This window comes from Ailuropoda melanoleuca, chromosome 1 (genome assembly GCF_002007445.2).
Source record: "Ailuropoda melanoleuca isolate Jingjing chromosome 1, ASM200744v2, whole genome shotgun sequence".
In the NCBI taxonomy this organism is placed as follows: Eukaryota; Metazoa; Chordata; class Mammalia; order Carnivora; family Ursidae; genus Ailuropoda; species Ailuropoda melanoleuca.
The window spans coordinates 156559797-156577410 of record NC_048218.1 but is presented as its reverse complement, the minus strand read 5'-3'; the positions used below and the strand labels follow the sequence as shown (position 1 = coordinate 156577410).

Below are 17614 nucleotides of genomic sequence, written 5' to 3'. Positions count from 1 at the left end.
TATAATCAAAGTTCAGAAATAGGATTTTATCTCCTTTATTTTATATATATATATATATATATATATAACATTATTGAGTATTAGGTATTCATTCTTTCAGTGTTGTGAAAATGTTCTGAAAATGGTGAAGGAATTTAAATTTAAGAGTTTAAGTTTTTAATGCCCTCTGACATTTATAATTTCACAACAGATGAGGAAGCTAAGGTCTAGAAAGATTAAATGGTTAGTCCAAGATTATCCAGTGAGTTGGGGCAGAGTATTAGAATCAGATTGTTCTTAGCAATCTAGTGTTCTTTCCTCCATTCCCTTCCAGATATATTATGATCTAGATTTTTCATCTAGAAAAACCACTTTTCTTTACATTTCATGTAATAAATTGTTCTGTTTTTTATTTTCCTGCCTTTTGTAACATTGTATGCTATCAAGCTGAATATTGAGGTGATTGCAGGAAGAGTCAGGTTTCTTCCGTCCTAGACTGATCTGAATTTATATCTTTGCTTTCTCATTGGCCTTAAGATTTTGAACAAATTAATCAGCTTCTTTTGAGCCTTAAGTTTACTCATTCATAAAAGGTTGATAAGAATGAGGTTACTTTTGAGGCTGTTTTCAGGCTAAAAATGATATGAAGTAAAAGCCCCTGGCATTCAGTATGGCTCAGTAATTGGTTGTGCCGTCTCTATGAGTGACTTTATTTTTGTTCTATGTTGGTTTCTTTCCTATTACTACTGAAAGGTACGTCTTACGGAGTCTCCCTGACTGTTGTCAATGCTAGTATCGAGAAAATTAGGTCTGTTTACAATCATTTGAGTAACTACTTCAGTCCATGTTCTGTGCTATCTGTTGTATATTTTGGAGCATATAACAGGAGTGCTAAGTTATTGCCTCTGTCCTACAAGTCACAGTCTTGTATAGGGGCCCATGAAGTTCTGAAAATGTATACGGAACTATTTTTTTCCCTTTTGGGTGGTTATAGATTTCATTTTAAACAGAGCCTATGACTCCAGAAAAGATTTAGAACCACTCAGTTCTAGTGTTCATATTTATTCATTACCCTGAGGAAAAAATTACAGAGTATCAGCATAAAATGAAATGCTAATTTTGAGATATAAGAGGAAGAAAAGATAGAGTCTGAAGTCCTGATTTTGAGCTTTAGTGCTATTATTTATTAAGCTGTATGGTCTTGAATGGGCAAAACACATAAATTCTTGGAGTCTGGTGATAACCCATATCTACTTATCAGGTCATTAGGGTTAAATGACATCACATGTGAGAGAGTACTTTGTAATGATAACACCTTGTATAACCTGTAACCCTGTTACTGTAGTAGCAGTTTGGGGATGGAAACCTTCATGGAGCACTGTTGACTTCTTTGTGGTAGAACCTGGGTGTGAACGAGGCTGGAGCTTTAGTGGTTGAATCTGAGATAACCTATGTATTTTTATTTTCCTTTAAATAATAAATTATGTACAAGACTTAGAGTCCTGGGAGATTTGTATTATAATTCTACCGGAACCATTGAGTTACAGTATACTTAAAATTTCTTAACATATGTGTAAAATAATAATAATAATGATATTTGTAGCAAACTTAGAGTTGTGAGGGGCAAATGAGATGATGTCCAAGAAGCATTTCCTGAAGTATTTGTCCACCATTAAGTGGTATTTTGAGCAAGTTACTTGACTTTCTTTGTCTCAGTCTCTGCATCATTAAAATGGGGTAATTATTCCATGGGGTTGTTGTAATGTTTATCTAGAGGAGGAGTGCATGTCAGACACCACAGGATCTATTACATAGTAAATGTTCAGTGAGTGTTAACTTGGTTGTTACTGTTAATTTTTGTTATTTATTACCTTCCTAGGATATATGCACACAGATTCTTTGACCTTGTCTTAGTTTGTTCTGTTTTGGGGAGGAAGGAGCAGGTGAAGACAATATTAAAGCACATAAAATGGAGAGAAATAAAGTAGTAATTTGTGTGGTACTGAGAGCAATTTTTATCTAGAGGTAGAATGGACCAGAGTAACTGATGAAGACCCCATGTGGATTGAGGTTAAAACTGGTCTTCAAGAATAAATAGTAGGATAGACAGAAGGATGAAGGACATGTAAGGAAAGAGCAAAGTTCGGAGAAGGGGAATAAGGTTAGTGTTATAGAAGCAATAAGGAGATACAAGTGATCAAGGAACTTTGTGGCTTTCAGAGGTATGAGATGTGGCAACTAGGTTCATCCATTACCCTTAATCTTAGCAGAGAGGAGATACATTCTAATGCCACTGTGTTCTTCCTAAAGGGTTTTCCCATGGCAAGAGGAGGTATGGCTAGGTAGGTTCCAAGATTCAGTGGTTGTAATACTAATGGAATGATGGGGGATATGTTCTGAAAGTTTAACCATTTTTTTCACTAACCATTTTGCTGTAGAAGTAATTAGATCATGTGTTCCTAGACCTGTCCAAAAGGCAGGCACAACTCAAATAATGCAGCATTACATTTGCAACAGTAAAGTTGTATACTCTTTTGCCATTTTACATTCTTTGCCATTTGAAAATTTAGCTTAAAACTGGCTTTAATTGGAAAGAGGATTATTGTCGTATTTACTACAATGTAGCAAAAACAAGTAGGAACCATTAAGTGTTTAAAAGAAGGGGCAATAAGTTAATGCTTTTTTTTTTTTTCTTAAAGATTTTATTTATTTATTTGACAGAGAGAGAGACAGCCAGCGAGGGAGGGAACACAGGCAGGGGGAGTGGGAGAGGAAGAAAGCAGGCTCATAGCAGAGGAGCCTGATGTGGGGCGATCCCATAACGCCGGGATCATGCCCTGAGCCGAAGGCAGACGCTTAACTGCTGTGCCACCCAGGCGCCCCAATAAGTTAATGCCTTTGCATGTGTGGAATAGACCAGGGGTTGTTAATTGTATAGTTATATAATTCACATACCATACAGTTTACGCACTTAAAGTCAGTGGCTCTTAATATATTTATAGAGTTGTGCACCCTTGATCACCATCAATTTAAGAACATTTTATTTTTTATTTTTTTAAATTTTTATTTCTTAAAGATTTTATTTATTTATTTGACAGAGAGACAGCCAGTGAGAGAGGGAACACAAGCAGGGGGAGTGGGAGAGGAAGAAGCAGGCTCCCAGCAGAGCTGGGAGCCCGACGTGGGGCTCGATCCCAGGACCCTGGGATCACGCCCTGGGCCGAAGGCAGATGCTTAACGACTGAGCTACCCAGGCGCCCCTAAGAACATTTTAATGATTCCACAAGAAACCTTATATCCACTTTCATTCACTCCCTATATTCCCCCCAAAGTTTCTAGCTCTAGGCCACCACTTATCTATTTTCTATCTCTATGGTTTTGCCAGTTCTGGACATTTTGTATGAAGGAAATAATACATTATGTGTTCTTTTGTGACTGGCTTCTTTCACTTAGTATAATGTTTTCAAGGTTTATCCATGTTGTAGCAAACGTTATTACTTATTCTTTCTTACAGCTGAATAATATTTCGTCCTATGGGCATAAACCACATTTTGTTTATGCATCAGTTGGTGGACATAGGGATTGTTTCCACCTTTTGGATATTATGAAGAATGCTACTATGAACATTCATATACATATTTTTCTGTGGACTTATGTTTTCATTTCTCTTGGATATATTAGGAGTAGAATTTCTGAATCACGTGGTAACTCTTTAATCTTTCAGGAACTGTAAATTGTTTTTCAAAGTGACTGCATATTCTCACCAACACTTTATGAGATTTCCATATTCTCCACATCTTTGCTTATACTTGTTTATGTCTTTTTTTTTTCTTCAATTCTGTTTATTTAAGTAATTTCTGTAACCCGTGTGGGGCTTGAACTCACGAGCTTGAGATCAAGAGTCACATGTTCTTAATACTGAGCCAGCCAGGTGCCCTATGATTTTGTCTGTCTTTTGGATTACAGCCATCCTCGTGGGTCTGAACTGATATTTCATTATGGTTTTGATTTGCATTTCTCTGATAGGTAATGATACTGAGCATCTTTTCATGTGCTTATGAGTCATTTGTATAGCTTCTTCAGAGGATGTCTATTCAGATCTTTTCCCCATTTTTAAATTAGGTTATTTGTAATTTTATTATTAAATGGAGTGTATTGCAGTCAGTTTTTGTAAATACAGTTTTATTGGACAGTCACACTGATTTGTTTGCATTTTCGTCCATGGCTGCTTTAGTGCCACAGTGGTAGAGTTGACTAGTTGTGACCCCAGACAGTGTCGTCTGCAAAGCCTAAAGTAGTCGCTCTTTGGCTCATTAGAGAACAAGTTTTCTGACCCCTGAAACAGTTTTGTAGTCATTAAAATATTTAGGAAGTATTGTTAAACAAATAAAAAATATTTTAGAATAAAAATCATGCAGTATAGTGTATGATTTTAGCTGTGTAAAAAACTGTCAGTATGCATGCATAGCAAGGAGACTAATAGGAAATACACTAAAATATTAACTGGTCTTTGGATTGTGGATTTATGGCTGATTATAACTTATGCTAAAAATCAAAAGAAGGATATTATACTTTACAAAATGGGAATGTATTACTTTTATAGCCAGAGATAAACAGAAACATTTGGTAATGAGCAATAAAGATCTCTAGGATGGCTTATTTTAAACTAAATTAATTTTCCTCTTTCTCTTTTTTTTTATGTTCTTAGGAACATATAAGAATCATTTTTTTTCAACTATAGATGATATGTTTTGTATAGGTAGCCACTATCCCTTTATGGCTTTGGAAATTGATCTGGAAAATAATGCTTAATATAGTGTTTTGTACATGATGAAATAGTGAATAGTCAATAAACTCCTCTTGATTGAGTTCCCATTTATGACTTACGTGTTACTTTTTTTTTCCATATAATTTTAATATATTTCTCTGTTGAATCTAGGAATGTTCCATTTGTCAGGTACATTTTACTAGAAGTCTTGTTTATTAAAATAATTAACAGCATTACTTTAATTTTTTAGTACTTAACATTATACCTAAGAGGATGCACACTTAGTTCCAGGTTATTTATTTTTTTCCTTTCCTGTAGCTTAAGGCTTCCAGCTCTGTGTTCTTTACACTCAACCTCTAAAATAGGTGAGTGTGCTTGATGTGTGTTTCTCTAAGTTCTTCATTGTATTCTGAGATCCACATCCTTTAGAACATCTGGATCTTTCACCTCTTTGAAGCATTGGGGCACAGGATGTAGAACCGGACTTCTTATGTAGTGTTTTCGTTCTCTAAGTACCATTTCCTTTAATATGGTTATATAAAACTGCAGACCTAAAATTTTTCTCCATTTCTTCCAATTTGTTTATAACTTTAAGAGTCAGGAAGTTTTATGTTCTTGTTAAGGTAAAGAAAACACTGAATTGAAAATTAAGAATCCTGATTTATTTTTTTAAACAAGGCCTTGATATCACTAGCTATATAATCTAGAATAAGTAATTGAAGTCTGGAGCTGCAGTGATACAGACTTGTAATTATTTCAGATCCCTTGAAGTTCTAAAATATTAAGACTCTTGGTTTGTTTTTATTTTTCAGTCATACCTTGTCCTCAAAACATGCACTTCATATGCTCCGTCATACCTTACATTTTGAATATTATTTGGGGAGTTATTTTGTATAGCATCTAATATTGCTAATTAGATTTAATTAGAATTAAAGTACTTTTCTAGTCTGTTATTTTACTAGAAGGATGTCTTAGAATAGGATGATAATAAAGTTTTTATACCTCTTTTATGTCTATGTGGTCAGAAAGAATGCTTGATTTCAGACATTTAGTAGACTAATCTTTTTGTGATGGTTAATTCTTCTATCAGTGAAAACTTAAAATTTTTTATTTGAATATCCAGATGACTGCTATTCTTTATAGAATGCAGAAAACAATAAATTTGTAGTTTTAGAAGTCTACTGTAAGTTTTCTGAAGTATGAATATTCCCACCATGGTTGATTTTAAGCTATAGTCAGGAAGTCACTAAAGGTGGAACTACAAAAGAGATATGCACATTTGGCTCTCCCGCTTTTTTTTTCTTTTCCTCTTTTTTTTTTTCCCCTCTGCAACTGGGAAGAGGTGCAGCCAGTTAAGGGAGCAGACAGGTTTGTAACCATCAAGCAGTGAGACTTGTTGCCTTGTGTGGTTGCTAATTTAACTCCTACAAAAGAGGAATTTTCTATGTATATTTGAGGATTATGGCAGAGAGTAACAGTAAATTTCATATTAAGTTCAGGAATGTTGTGAAAAACGGTTCCATTCTTTTATACTTACCCTTATAATTTGTTTTTTAAAGTAATTTAAAAAGGGAAACAAAGGTGCTCTAGAGAGGTGATTATGGTAACATGTATTTGTGAGTAAATTGTGATTGGAAGAAGGGTAATTCTTTTAAGGATTTAGAAGCAAGTTTACAATTTTGTGCCTTAAAAATCTGCTAAAATTCAATTTTAGGCTGAAGCTTTTGACACTGTAACAAAGTATTCCCTTAAGGGCTCCTGAAGGTTGGAAACAGGTAAAGGTTTATATATTATAAAGAGTATTTCCTTTCTAGTAGGGAATTATGAGGGGGGAAGTTACTACGTGATTCAGTGGCTTGGGGAAGAAGGGATTCTTCTTTAGCATACCACCTGCTTTCAGAAAAAAAATGTCTGTGGATCAGTTGATCAAACGCTCTCTGCTGGAATAAAACTTTTCTCAAAATCGTCTCAAAGATGCTTGCTTGTTAAAATCTATCCTGGAAAACTAGGAATTGTACTACAGTAAAAGTTTTTTTTTTCCCCCAAAATGCGTATTTTTTTTACGTAGAAGATAAAAGAACTCATATAGGAGATTAATACATACTATTATAAATTTATGTGATTGGTTATTTTATTTCCTTTATTGATAACTATATCTTTAAAAAGGCTTTAAAAATGTTCCTGTGTATATATGCATATACACACACTTATACACATACACACTATGCAGTATACAGTGCCTCTTCCTGTTTTCAAATAAGCTCTTAGTAGTAATTTCGGAGGGAAAATAGCGTGGCATCAGGGACGTAACATTTATTATAGGATTGTTTCTGTGGGAGAACCCGCTTTTACTTTTATCATTTTGATATAAAAGACCTTTTCCAGTAAAGTATTCTGCTAAGAATATGAAGATTACCTTTACTGCCAAACAGCTACCCACTTCTCTAGTCAGACAAGTCTATTACATGGTGACCCTTGCATATGCCATGCTCATTCCCATCTTTTGCTCATTCCTATATCCTTTCTTTCTCTTGTCAATGACATTCATTAAGATTTAAGTGTAGCTGCCTTATTTAATCCTTTTAAATTATAATATATCACTTAATTAACTCTACTTTTGTGTGTGGTTATCGTCAACAAAATTTTAAGTTATTTTGACATGGTCCCAGTTCTGGTCCCAGTGGCAGTTCTCTTAACTTACTTAAGTTAGCCATTATTCTCCATTCCGCTTTGAAGGCATACTGACTCATGCCCCTAGCATTAAAGCTAGGCGAAGAGACCACTTTCTAGTACTTCTGTCCACTTCTGTGCCTGGGTCCTGTCCCCAGAAAATCGGATGCACTTGGTCCCTGGTGTGAGCTGAACATGTATGATTTAGAAGAGAAAAATAAGTATGTTTAAAAAAGAAAGTTGTATTTGTTTCTGAATCCATGTATCCCAGTTATACTTTTTATTATAATAGTCACTTAATTTACTTGTACATAGTTGGAAGAAGTATGAGAATGGCAATGTAGTTTCTATAAAAACAGGCATTTGCTTTGGAATTTTGCTCAAAGTAGTTGATAAATGATTGCAGTTGATTCAGGTATGCAGCAGACAGCTAATGAAATATTGGTGGGAAGTCTTGAAGGACTCTGCATTCAGATTTGTTCACAAATGTCTTTAGTTGTCATGCCGTTTAAAAGAAACTGGATACCGTAACTGTTGCAGTGTTGTAATGTTTTATTAAAGACAAAGCCGTATTAATATAATTTGGCAAAACCTTAGTGAAATAAAAGGTCTCAGTCTTATGTTGAAAGATTTATATGATTTGTTAAAATGAAATACATTCATGACTCCCTCTTTTGATCATATGTTTTGATTTACTTCTCAGTTATCACTTTCCCACGTGCTCTGTCCGTGTGTGTGTGTGTGTTGCACATGCTTGGATGGGTATTCAGGTAATCATGGACTCTTAAAGTTCTCCTTAGAGAAAACAAACCCTGGAAAGTGATGTGATTTGCTGAATTTCACAATGAATGAAATGGTGAATCTTTTACTTGAATTAAGGACATAGATGCCAATCCAGTGCTCTTTTACAGAAATCCTCAATTGATTTTGGTGTGTTTTTTGCATTATTGATGATGAGTTGTACACTGCTTAGCAAAGATGGAACCAGTGAAGCAATTTATATAATCTCACTGTCAGCCCATGTATTTGGGATATTCATTGCATTTTTTTTTTTTTTTGTATTAGCATTCAGTAGTTTAGGGATTTAGAAAGGCAAATGGAGCTCCTCACTTTATGTTCTGTTTCAGAACTTTAAGGAGTAAGAGACTGTCATGTGCACCTCATGTTGCCTTTCTCCGGGCACCTATTAACAGTGTTTTGACCCTGAAAGAGGAATCAGTAAATCACAATGTATCGAGTGTCTCCAATGTTCAATACATTATTTAGCCACAGGAGATACCACTGTAAATAAAATGAGCACAGAATGAAACAGACAAAGTCTCTGGCTTCCTGAGATTTTTATCTCAGCAGTTGAATTTATCTCTACCAGTTGAATTATCTAACTGTAGGTTTCAAGTGCTATAAAATGTGAAAAATTTGGTGCTATGAGAATGTTTAACTGAAGAATCCATACCTAGTCTGAAGGAATATGGCAGAGAGAGAAAGGGGCAAGGGGCATTGAAGGCTGCCATGTGGAATAGACGTTTTAGGTAAACTCTAAAGAAAGTGGGAATTGTCAAGTCAATGTGGGGGAGAGAAGGGAAATGTGTGGAGAGTGGGCAGGGGTGAGCAAACTTGGCAGAAGGATTAGCCTGTCCGGAGACTCTGAGATAAGAAGGGGCATATTTGAGAAATGGAAAGAAAGCCTGTGAGTCAGCAGAATAGAAGGGAAGGAAGAGGGTGGAACAGATGGTGATGAGGAAGTAAACATGGTCCTCTTGGGTATGCAAGCTCTTAGAGAAAGTATTCATGCTTAGCCTGAAGATCGATGGGGAGTTACTAAATGGTTTTTGAATCTCTTGTTTTGTACTATCGTATTTGTATTTTTAAAAAGATCACCCTGGCTGCTCTGTGGAAAACAGAATGGAGGGGAGACAAAGGTGAAATGTGGGAGACCATGTAAAATACAAGGCCAGGAATGGAATGCTGGCATTAGGGATGGAGATAAAATCATGCAGATATATGTTCAGAGCAGTACACTTGTTTGGTTTCTGCTCTTATACTTTAATAAAACTTCATTACTTGTTTGCATTCCTAGTTAACTTTCGTAATTCTTGCAACCATTCTCTCAAGATACGTAAGCTTCAGGGGCCTGCTATGAATTTCAGATTTTCAAGGTAGGGTTAGAATATTATTACTTATTCTCTTGGTCATACAGAAAATAATGCTTTCCTATATTTAAGTTCAGGAAAGGAAAGCTTATAATAGTAATAAAATGAAAGTGTAGGTAATAGGATTTATTATAATAATCCAGATGTTTTTATTAGAATAGGAATCATGTAGGGGAATACTTTTAAACAAAGTGAAAAAAGAGCCTTGACTATAAGGGTATCTTATACGGCTCAGTTGGTTGAGCATCCAGCTCTTGATTTCAGCTCAGGTCATGATCTCAGGGTCATGAGATCAAGCCTCGCCTTTATTTAGCTCCATGCTGGATGTGGAGGCTGATTGAGATTCTCCCTCTCCCTCTTCCTCTGCCCCTCCCCCTACTCTGATGCTAGCATGTGCTCACTCTTTCTCTCTCTCAAATGGATCAGTAGATCTTAAAAAAAAAAAAGCCTTGACTATAGGCATAATTTAAGAATAATTGATACTAAGAGCTCTAATAGAAGATGTGGATTAATAGAAGAAAGTATGGCTTATATAAATTGAATGACTTTTTAATTGATTTTTATATTCATGTTCCATTTATTACATATCTATCAGTACACTTCAATTTAGGAAGTACTTCACTGTCATCAGAATATTTTCAAATTTTGTGAAGACAAATACTACTAGAAATTGTTAGTAGGTGTTTTCCTATTTCACAAAGGGAAGCAATGTACTATTGTTGTTCTTATCTTCCTAACCTAGAAAAGTTCATTTGAGTTGAGACTTCTATTAATTTGCACATATTCAGTGGAAGTGAGTCAAGCAAAGGGAAAATAATGATCTTAGGTAGGGATATAGAACACTGTCCTCAACATATTTGTACATTGGGATATAGAACACACCCTCAACATATTTGTACATTGAAAATAGAAATCCCTATTTTAAATTTAAGATAAATTTTATGTATTTGCATTGTTTATTTTCACTTACTGTCAGTGTTACTGTGTCCTCTGTAATGAGTTGAGATGGGTTTAAAACCCCTTCTAAAATTAGTAAATTTGATTTTGCTTGAAAATTTCAATAAATTATAAATAGCATTATACCATGAAACAAAATAGAAGTAATTTGAAAGATTATGTATTCAGCTTTCTTCTGAATTTGTTAGAATGACCTTTCATGGATAAAATGAGTCATGGCCTATACCAACTGAATTCTGTTATAAAATTTTTAGATGTGGATGATTTTTTTACAAACAATTCATTTAAAGACTTTTGAAAGATGTTTTTACAGATTGTGATTTTTTTTTTAAATAAGAAAAAAGGAGACTCTAGAGACTGCTAGGTTTGTTTTTATTTTGGTTTTATGTTGAGGCTGAGTATTGTCACCAAAGTTAGTATATGCTTATATACTATGGCTCTTGTAGTATTTTAAGTAATATTAACCCCTTCTCAGATCCCTGAGTGCAGGTTACCTTTTTAATGTTAATTTGTTTTTGTGTTCATGTACTTAATAATTTACTCTTTCTTCCCACGTATGTAACAAAATTATAGTTGTGCATTTAAAAAAATATTATGAGTGATATAACTTGTGTTTTTATTTGAAAACAGGCATCTGTTATATTCCTCAATGCCATCAACACCTATAAGTTTTCTCTCAAAATGTGACGATAATCAAGTTAATTTCTTCACTGGCTTCTTTATTATATATGTTTGGGTAAATAACATAGTGAATTACAGTATACTTTTTCTTTGTACCTCTGTTGCCCAGCATCTTCATGAATAGATTCTTTTATCTATTTGGTATGTTCCTAAAAAGGCAAATTAATGTGAGTGCTAATTTAAGGAAAACCACATTGAAAAAAATTCTTATTTAAAAATATCAATCCAAGGAGAGGTATAAACTGTTTTTGGCTTATCTGTTTTATTTGTTACTGTTCCACTGATGTGCTAAATTAGCAGTGTTTCTTGAGGTTTGTTACTTTTAAGATAGAGTAATAGGTAACTTAATAAAATTAGTAATCACCTTTTCCATGGGTAGTGTGGTATTTTGTATCATTCTTTAAGCCATTTCTGTGTGACTATAATTATTTCAAATGGTCAAGTTTTTAAGTGCTAGTATCTGCAAATAGAAACTGCTTAAACTCCATACCAAAGGTATTTGGTTCAGAACTTGGGCTGTATAACTAAGGAGAAGAATGTAGAGAATTCAGAAAGGGTTCAGAAGGAACCAAGAAACGTCTCAAATGCTCTTCTAAAAGCAAGCAAAAACATTCTGAATCCCTAGTGTATTCTTCTGTTTGGATAAGAAGTACATGATATACCTGGTGTCAGACTCATTTTAGATTTAACTGGAAAAAATTTTTTTTCTATGTATTTTAAACACTTAGATAGTATTTAAGCTTTGGCACATAAAATACTTCAAATAATATTGTTCAAAGACTTCGTCAACTAGATTTGATATACCTTGGGTCTTGTGAAAGGGAGGACTAAGATGTAAGAGAAATTAAGTAAACAAAATCTCAGTGTAAATAAATTCAGTCTCTGTGATAATCATTATGTTGTTTATTAGTCATTAAAGTGAATTTATACTTTTTGATTAAAAAGCATTTATGTAATGCTTTTATCTAATGTGTTTTTTATAAGGTCAAAAGAAATAGACTGGCAACCTTATTTTACTACACGCATTGTAGATGATTTTGGCACACACCTACGAGTATTCAGAAAGGCTCAACAGAAGATAACAGAGAAAGATGATCAAGCAAAAGGTAATATCTTTATTCCCTTTGAAAATTAGGACTTTAAAGTCTGTCTTTCTTTATCATTTTGTATGTCTTGTTCTTGTCTTTGTGCAGGTACAGCAGAAGATCTTGTGGATACCTTCTTTGAAGTTGAAGTTGAAATGGAGAAGGACGTTTGCCGCGATCTAGTGTGCACTTCTCCCAAAGATGAAGAAGGTTTTCTTCTCAGTTTAACTCTTTGGAGAACAGTAACGGTTCAGATTGGTTAGAAACAAGTTAGCAGGGCTAGGGAACAAAATAAGGGTAAAGGGTGAAATTATTCCTACAGGATAGGTAACATAGTATAGACAGTGTCACTATTCATCTTATTTTTTAACTCTTAAAAGTAGTTTCCAGATTCTTTTCTCTTTTTTTAAAGGTCATCTTTAAAATTTAAAGATGGTGATTAAAGATTACTTCTCTTCTTCTAAAATATAGCAGGTATAAACAATTTATAACTGTAGGGGCTCCTGGGTGGCACAGCGGTTACGCGTCTGCCTTCGGCTCAGGGCGTGATCCCGGCGTTATGGGATCGAGCCCCACATCAGGCTCCTCCGCTGTGAGCCTGCTTCTTCCTCTCCCACTCCCCCTGCTTGTGTTCCCTCTCTCGCTGGCTGCCTCTATCTCTGTCGAATAAATAAATAAAATCTTTAAAAAAACAAAAAACAATTTATAACTGTAAATTTACTTTTTATGATATATAGGACTTTATCTTCTCCTTGAATTTATCAGTTCTACTTCAATAGTATACCTGTTACCCTAAAATATTTTCTAAGAGAATGAGAATATGATTTCAAACACTGTTTATGGAGTCGAATGGACTGGTCTTTCCTTTGTGAGAGGTTAGACCGGATAAGCTTTAGCTGAGGAGGTGGTCTTGTGCTAGTTTTGCAGCCTCTCAGAAATAGTCTTTGCTACTTGGCACATTTTTGGTTAACAGGATCAGCTATATAATTATATTCCCAGGAAGTGTCAGCATATGAACTACAGAGAAGTAGTTCTAGTTGTGGAAATTTTCTTCAGTTTTTTTTTTTTAAGATTTTATTTATTTATTGGACAGAGAGAGACACAGCGAGAGAGGGAACACAAGCAGGGGGAGTGGGAGAGGGAGAAGCAGGCCTCCCGCTGAGCCAGGAGCCCAATGCAGGGCTGGATCCCAGGACGCTGGGATCATGACCTGAGCCGAAGGCAGACACTAAATGACTGAGCCACCCAGGCACCCCTGTTTTCTTCAGTTTTTAAATTGTGCTCTTCTTTTCCCCCTTTTTTCTTCTTTCCTTTTTATATTTATGCTGCAATTCAATTTTTAATTGCCATTTCATTAGCAGTGGCATGAAATAATAGCTAAGTATAAGAAATAGTTATAGTGATGTGCAGTACTTTCATGTAAATCGAGCCCTCATGAAGTAGTGAAATAGAAGAGCATCCGCTTTTTCTTTTGTTATTACCTACCAAGATAGTAGAGGTTCTTTCTTGAAAGAAGGATTACAGTTATATTTTAAAATATGCAAATAGCTTTTGAGTATGCAAAGATAATGTATAGTAGAAGTGTAGAATACGTGGTACAACCACAACTATTTTGGGGGAAAACGCTTGATAATTGAAGTTTCTTAGTGATTAAAAAACAAGGTAAAACTGATGAAAATAAAAAAATATTAGTTTGATTAATGAATCGTTACTGTTTGGAGAATAATGAAAAAATTTAACCAATACTGATTTGTACTAATTAATTATTAAAATAATAAGCTGCTATAATTAGGAAACTACTTATTTCTGCCTTTATGTGTTTTTAATCACAAATTGGTGGAGATCTGATATTTTCTAATGTTGTTATAGCTACCTTTTTTCATTTCTAGGATTCCTAAGGGATTTGTGTGAGGTCTTATTATATTTATTGCTACCTCCTGGAGATTTCCAGAACAAGATCATGCGATACTTTGTCAGGGTAAGCTTAAACTCATATCAAATAAATGGCTATAAAGAAACTTAGAGTAGTACTTCTCAAAATATTTGGTTTCAGGACCCTGTGAAATTCTTAAAAATTATTGAGGACTTCAAAGAGCTTTTGTTTACATGGGCTTTATTTATCAACATTTACTGTATTATAAGTTAAAATTAAGAAATTTTGAAACACAAGAATACACAAGCACACATTCCATTAGTTGATTTCTGTCATTACACCATCATATTCCTTTTTGAAAATAGCCATGTGCGCTTGTCTCCTTCCATCCCCTAGAGATCCCTGGACAATACTTTGAGAACTGCCTGACTTAAGAGTTAGGTGTGGGGATTTTGGGTTATAACAAAGTTATGTTCTAAATTTTTTTAATATAGCTTTACCTATATAAACTTACTGGAATTAGGCTAATTAAAATAACACTTCTGGGTAGAAACTTTAAAAAAAAAAACAAGGCAGCTAAGATTCTGCTTTTTATAATTAGAAAATGAGTAAGTGGGATGAGAACAGTAGTCTTGGACTTTTTAATCCCCCTATGTAAACGTTGGAATAAAATTCTATGTACACATGTAACGGAATAACATTTTTGTTTTGGTTGCTGGTTATGATGGAGAAATGCTAGCTAGCTAGCTACAACCCTTAATGCTGGTTGAATGGGTAAAATCAAAGTTTCTAATTTATATGAAAATGAAAGCTTAGGATCTTTTGTCTACCATCCACCAAAGTAGATACCAATTCCTGAGATGTGCTTTTATGCTTGTATGTTATTATTTAGCAATACCACACAATTTCTTAGTATCTACCTAACTCGAGGTCAGTGCACTTCTCAAGTAGGGTAGTGCTACTGTGAATTGAATAGTAAGTGCTTGGTTTTAATCGGAAATGTCTGATAGATTATGTATTGTTAAGACCAGTTATTTGGGCTAGTTGTTATCAAGGGCGGTAAATACCTGACATGTCTATCACTAAATTCACATCTGCCACTGAAGGAAGACACTGCTGATCAGTTACAGTACTCATTTGTGTTGAGTGTTTGGCAGCAGAATCTTTGTCTGGACAGCCACTGCTGGGCAATGTCTCAGCAACTTTCACATGGCTGGCAAGCTTTTCCTTCTTGAAGTTTTGTCTTTACTTGGGTTCCATGTCATTGCTCTCCTGATTTTTCTTCTCCTTTGGTCTCCTTTTTAGTCATTTTTACATGTTTTAAGTCCTTTTGCATTTAACTTTTAAATATACAAGTTCTTTAGTCCTGGGCCCTCTTCTTGCTCACACATTCCTGTGGCTTTAAATACCATCCAAGTGCTAGTGACTTTCGAATTTGTATCTTTAGTACAGACTTTCCTTCTGAGCCCCAGGTGCCTCTGACCAGCTGCCCACTGAAATTGCCATTCGATTGACTCACAGCCCTATATAAACTTTTAAGTGTTCAAAATGGAAATCTTACTCTTGTTTCCATGTCCTGTCTTGCCTTTTAGTCTCCTCTCCATCCTGGTAAATGCTGTAACCATCCAGCAAGTATTTCCCATCTCGAGTTCTTCCAGAGGTTTACAAGGCCATGCATGTTGTGGCGTTGTTTACCTCTCTGGCCTTTGTGCCATGCTGTCACTGTATTCCAGCTATGCTGTCTTCTCTAGAAGTGTCATTTTCTCTCCAGCATAGGGCCATCTCATACTCTTTTTTTTCTGGTCAGAATGATTCCCCTTGTTCTCTTGGCTAAATTGTATTCACCCCTCATATCCCACTTCCTCAGAAATGCCCCCCCTGACCACCCAATCCAAAGTCCCCTCATAATTCCCTATTGCTGTGGGGAAGTACACAGTTCTTTTCCTTCAGAGCATTTACCATATTTCAGTATTATAATTTGGTTGTTGTGTTTAGTTATTTGATGCCTTCCCCCCCCGTAGTACTGTAAGGCCCATTAGGACACAGACCATGCCTGTATCATCATTATCTACTTAACGGTTCTCACGGTGCCTGGCACATAGCACATACCCAGTCATAGAGTTAATTTTAATGAGAAGAAACCTCATTGCCCTTCTTGCTGAAGGTGCACGTGGTACTGCAGCTCCTGAAGATGAAGCTGACTCTTAGGAGACATGAATGGAGATCTGCCCTGTTCCATGAGGTTGTAGTTTAAAGCAAGTAGGGTTATTTAAAGAGCAACTATGTTTTGCTGTAGATTGGTCTTGTAGACCAATATTTCATATCTTTATGGTTGAATCAATTGTGTATAATTAGAGAGTCCTGCATTCATCAAATCAGGTTTTTCTCTCTTAACTTGATAATTCTTTATCAGTTTTCTTTTGTTGGTAATTCAGGTTTTCCCAAAAGATGTTTTTGTTCGGATTAAATAACAGATTAAAGAGTTCTTCTTTCCTTCATATGGATATTTTATCTGGATTGTACATATCGTAGTATTTAACTGCAGTAATTGCTATTTAATCATCTCTGCTTTCTGTCCATTACCATGTTTTATTTATTTGAAGATTCATGGCCTCAATGACTTTGTAGCTTTTAAGCCTTCATATTTGACAGCTGGTGCTTGTCTTAAAGTAGAAATTATGTGGAAATGGCTACTTATATTGGAATATTTAGAGCTCTCACTAGAACCTGTACAGGAATTGTTGAGTCATATGATTACATCTTGACTAACCAGACCCTTTCATGAGGCAAATTAGAAGATGAAAGTAGTTTTCTAAGACAGACTAATTGCATTGACTAATAAGAAGCACTAAATTTATTCACAGTTCTTCCCCACGTTTTGTTTTTCTTACTTTGCAAAGAAACTTTCAAGGAACATAGTTTTGTTTATGAATTTTCTCCTTACAAAGGACATCTTAAAATGTGAGCATATGTGGCCAGACACAGTTTGAAGGAAAGAATTATGTAAATATTAAAATTTTTTAGATACTAGAACTAATCTTGAAAGAATAAATAATTCCTTCTAATTTGAAGACTATAAGATGTCTCAAGAGATACTTCTAAAAGTTATCGGAACTGCCCCACATTGGACGTAGAGATTACTTAAATTAATTAGTAAAAATAAAAAATAATAAGAGGTGCCTGGCTGACTCTGTTGGTAGAACAGGCTGCTCTTGATCTTGAGGTCATGAGGTTGAGCCCTACACTGGGTGTAGAGATGACTTAAAAGATGTAAAGAAAAGAAAATAATTACAATACAAAAAAAAGTTCCTGGAACCTTCATGAGTGTCTTTTGGAAATGTTAGCTCTTCACTGGGTAATAGTTTTCAGACTTAGCTTACAAAAGTAGAGTTTATATAAAATATCTCTTTAAAGGAAAATAAAGTGAAGGCTACCTTTTATGAGCTTATTA

General features: G+C 34.9%; 1 protein-coding gene across 7 annotated transcripts in view; it reads left to right on the top strand.

Moving 5' to 3' along the window:
- Window positions 1-17614, top strand: part of SNX13 (sorting nexin 13) — a 127605-nt gene that overhangs the window by 53713 nt on the left and 56278 nt on the right. For 6 of the 7 annotated variants that reach the window (XR_004627970.1, XM_011222600.3, XM_034668807.1 and 3 more), the window contains 3 exons: window positions 12190-12311; window positions 12399-12500; window positions 14180-14268. Coding sequence is in view for 6 of the 7 variants with exons in the window: in XM_011222600.3 (XP_011220902.2) it covers window positions 12190-12311; window positions 12399-12500; window positions 14180-14268 (313 nt within the window). In the remaining variant the exon portion in view is untranslated. Of the gene's footprint in view, window positions 1-7132; window positions 7195-9831; window positions 9837-12189; window positions 12312-12398; window positions 12501-14179; window positions 14269-17614 lie in introns of all 7 variants that reach the window. The other variant, XM_034668826.1, reaches the window with a different exon arrangement.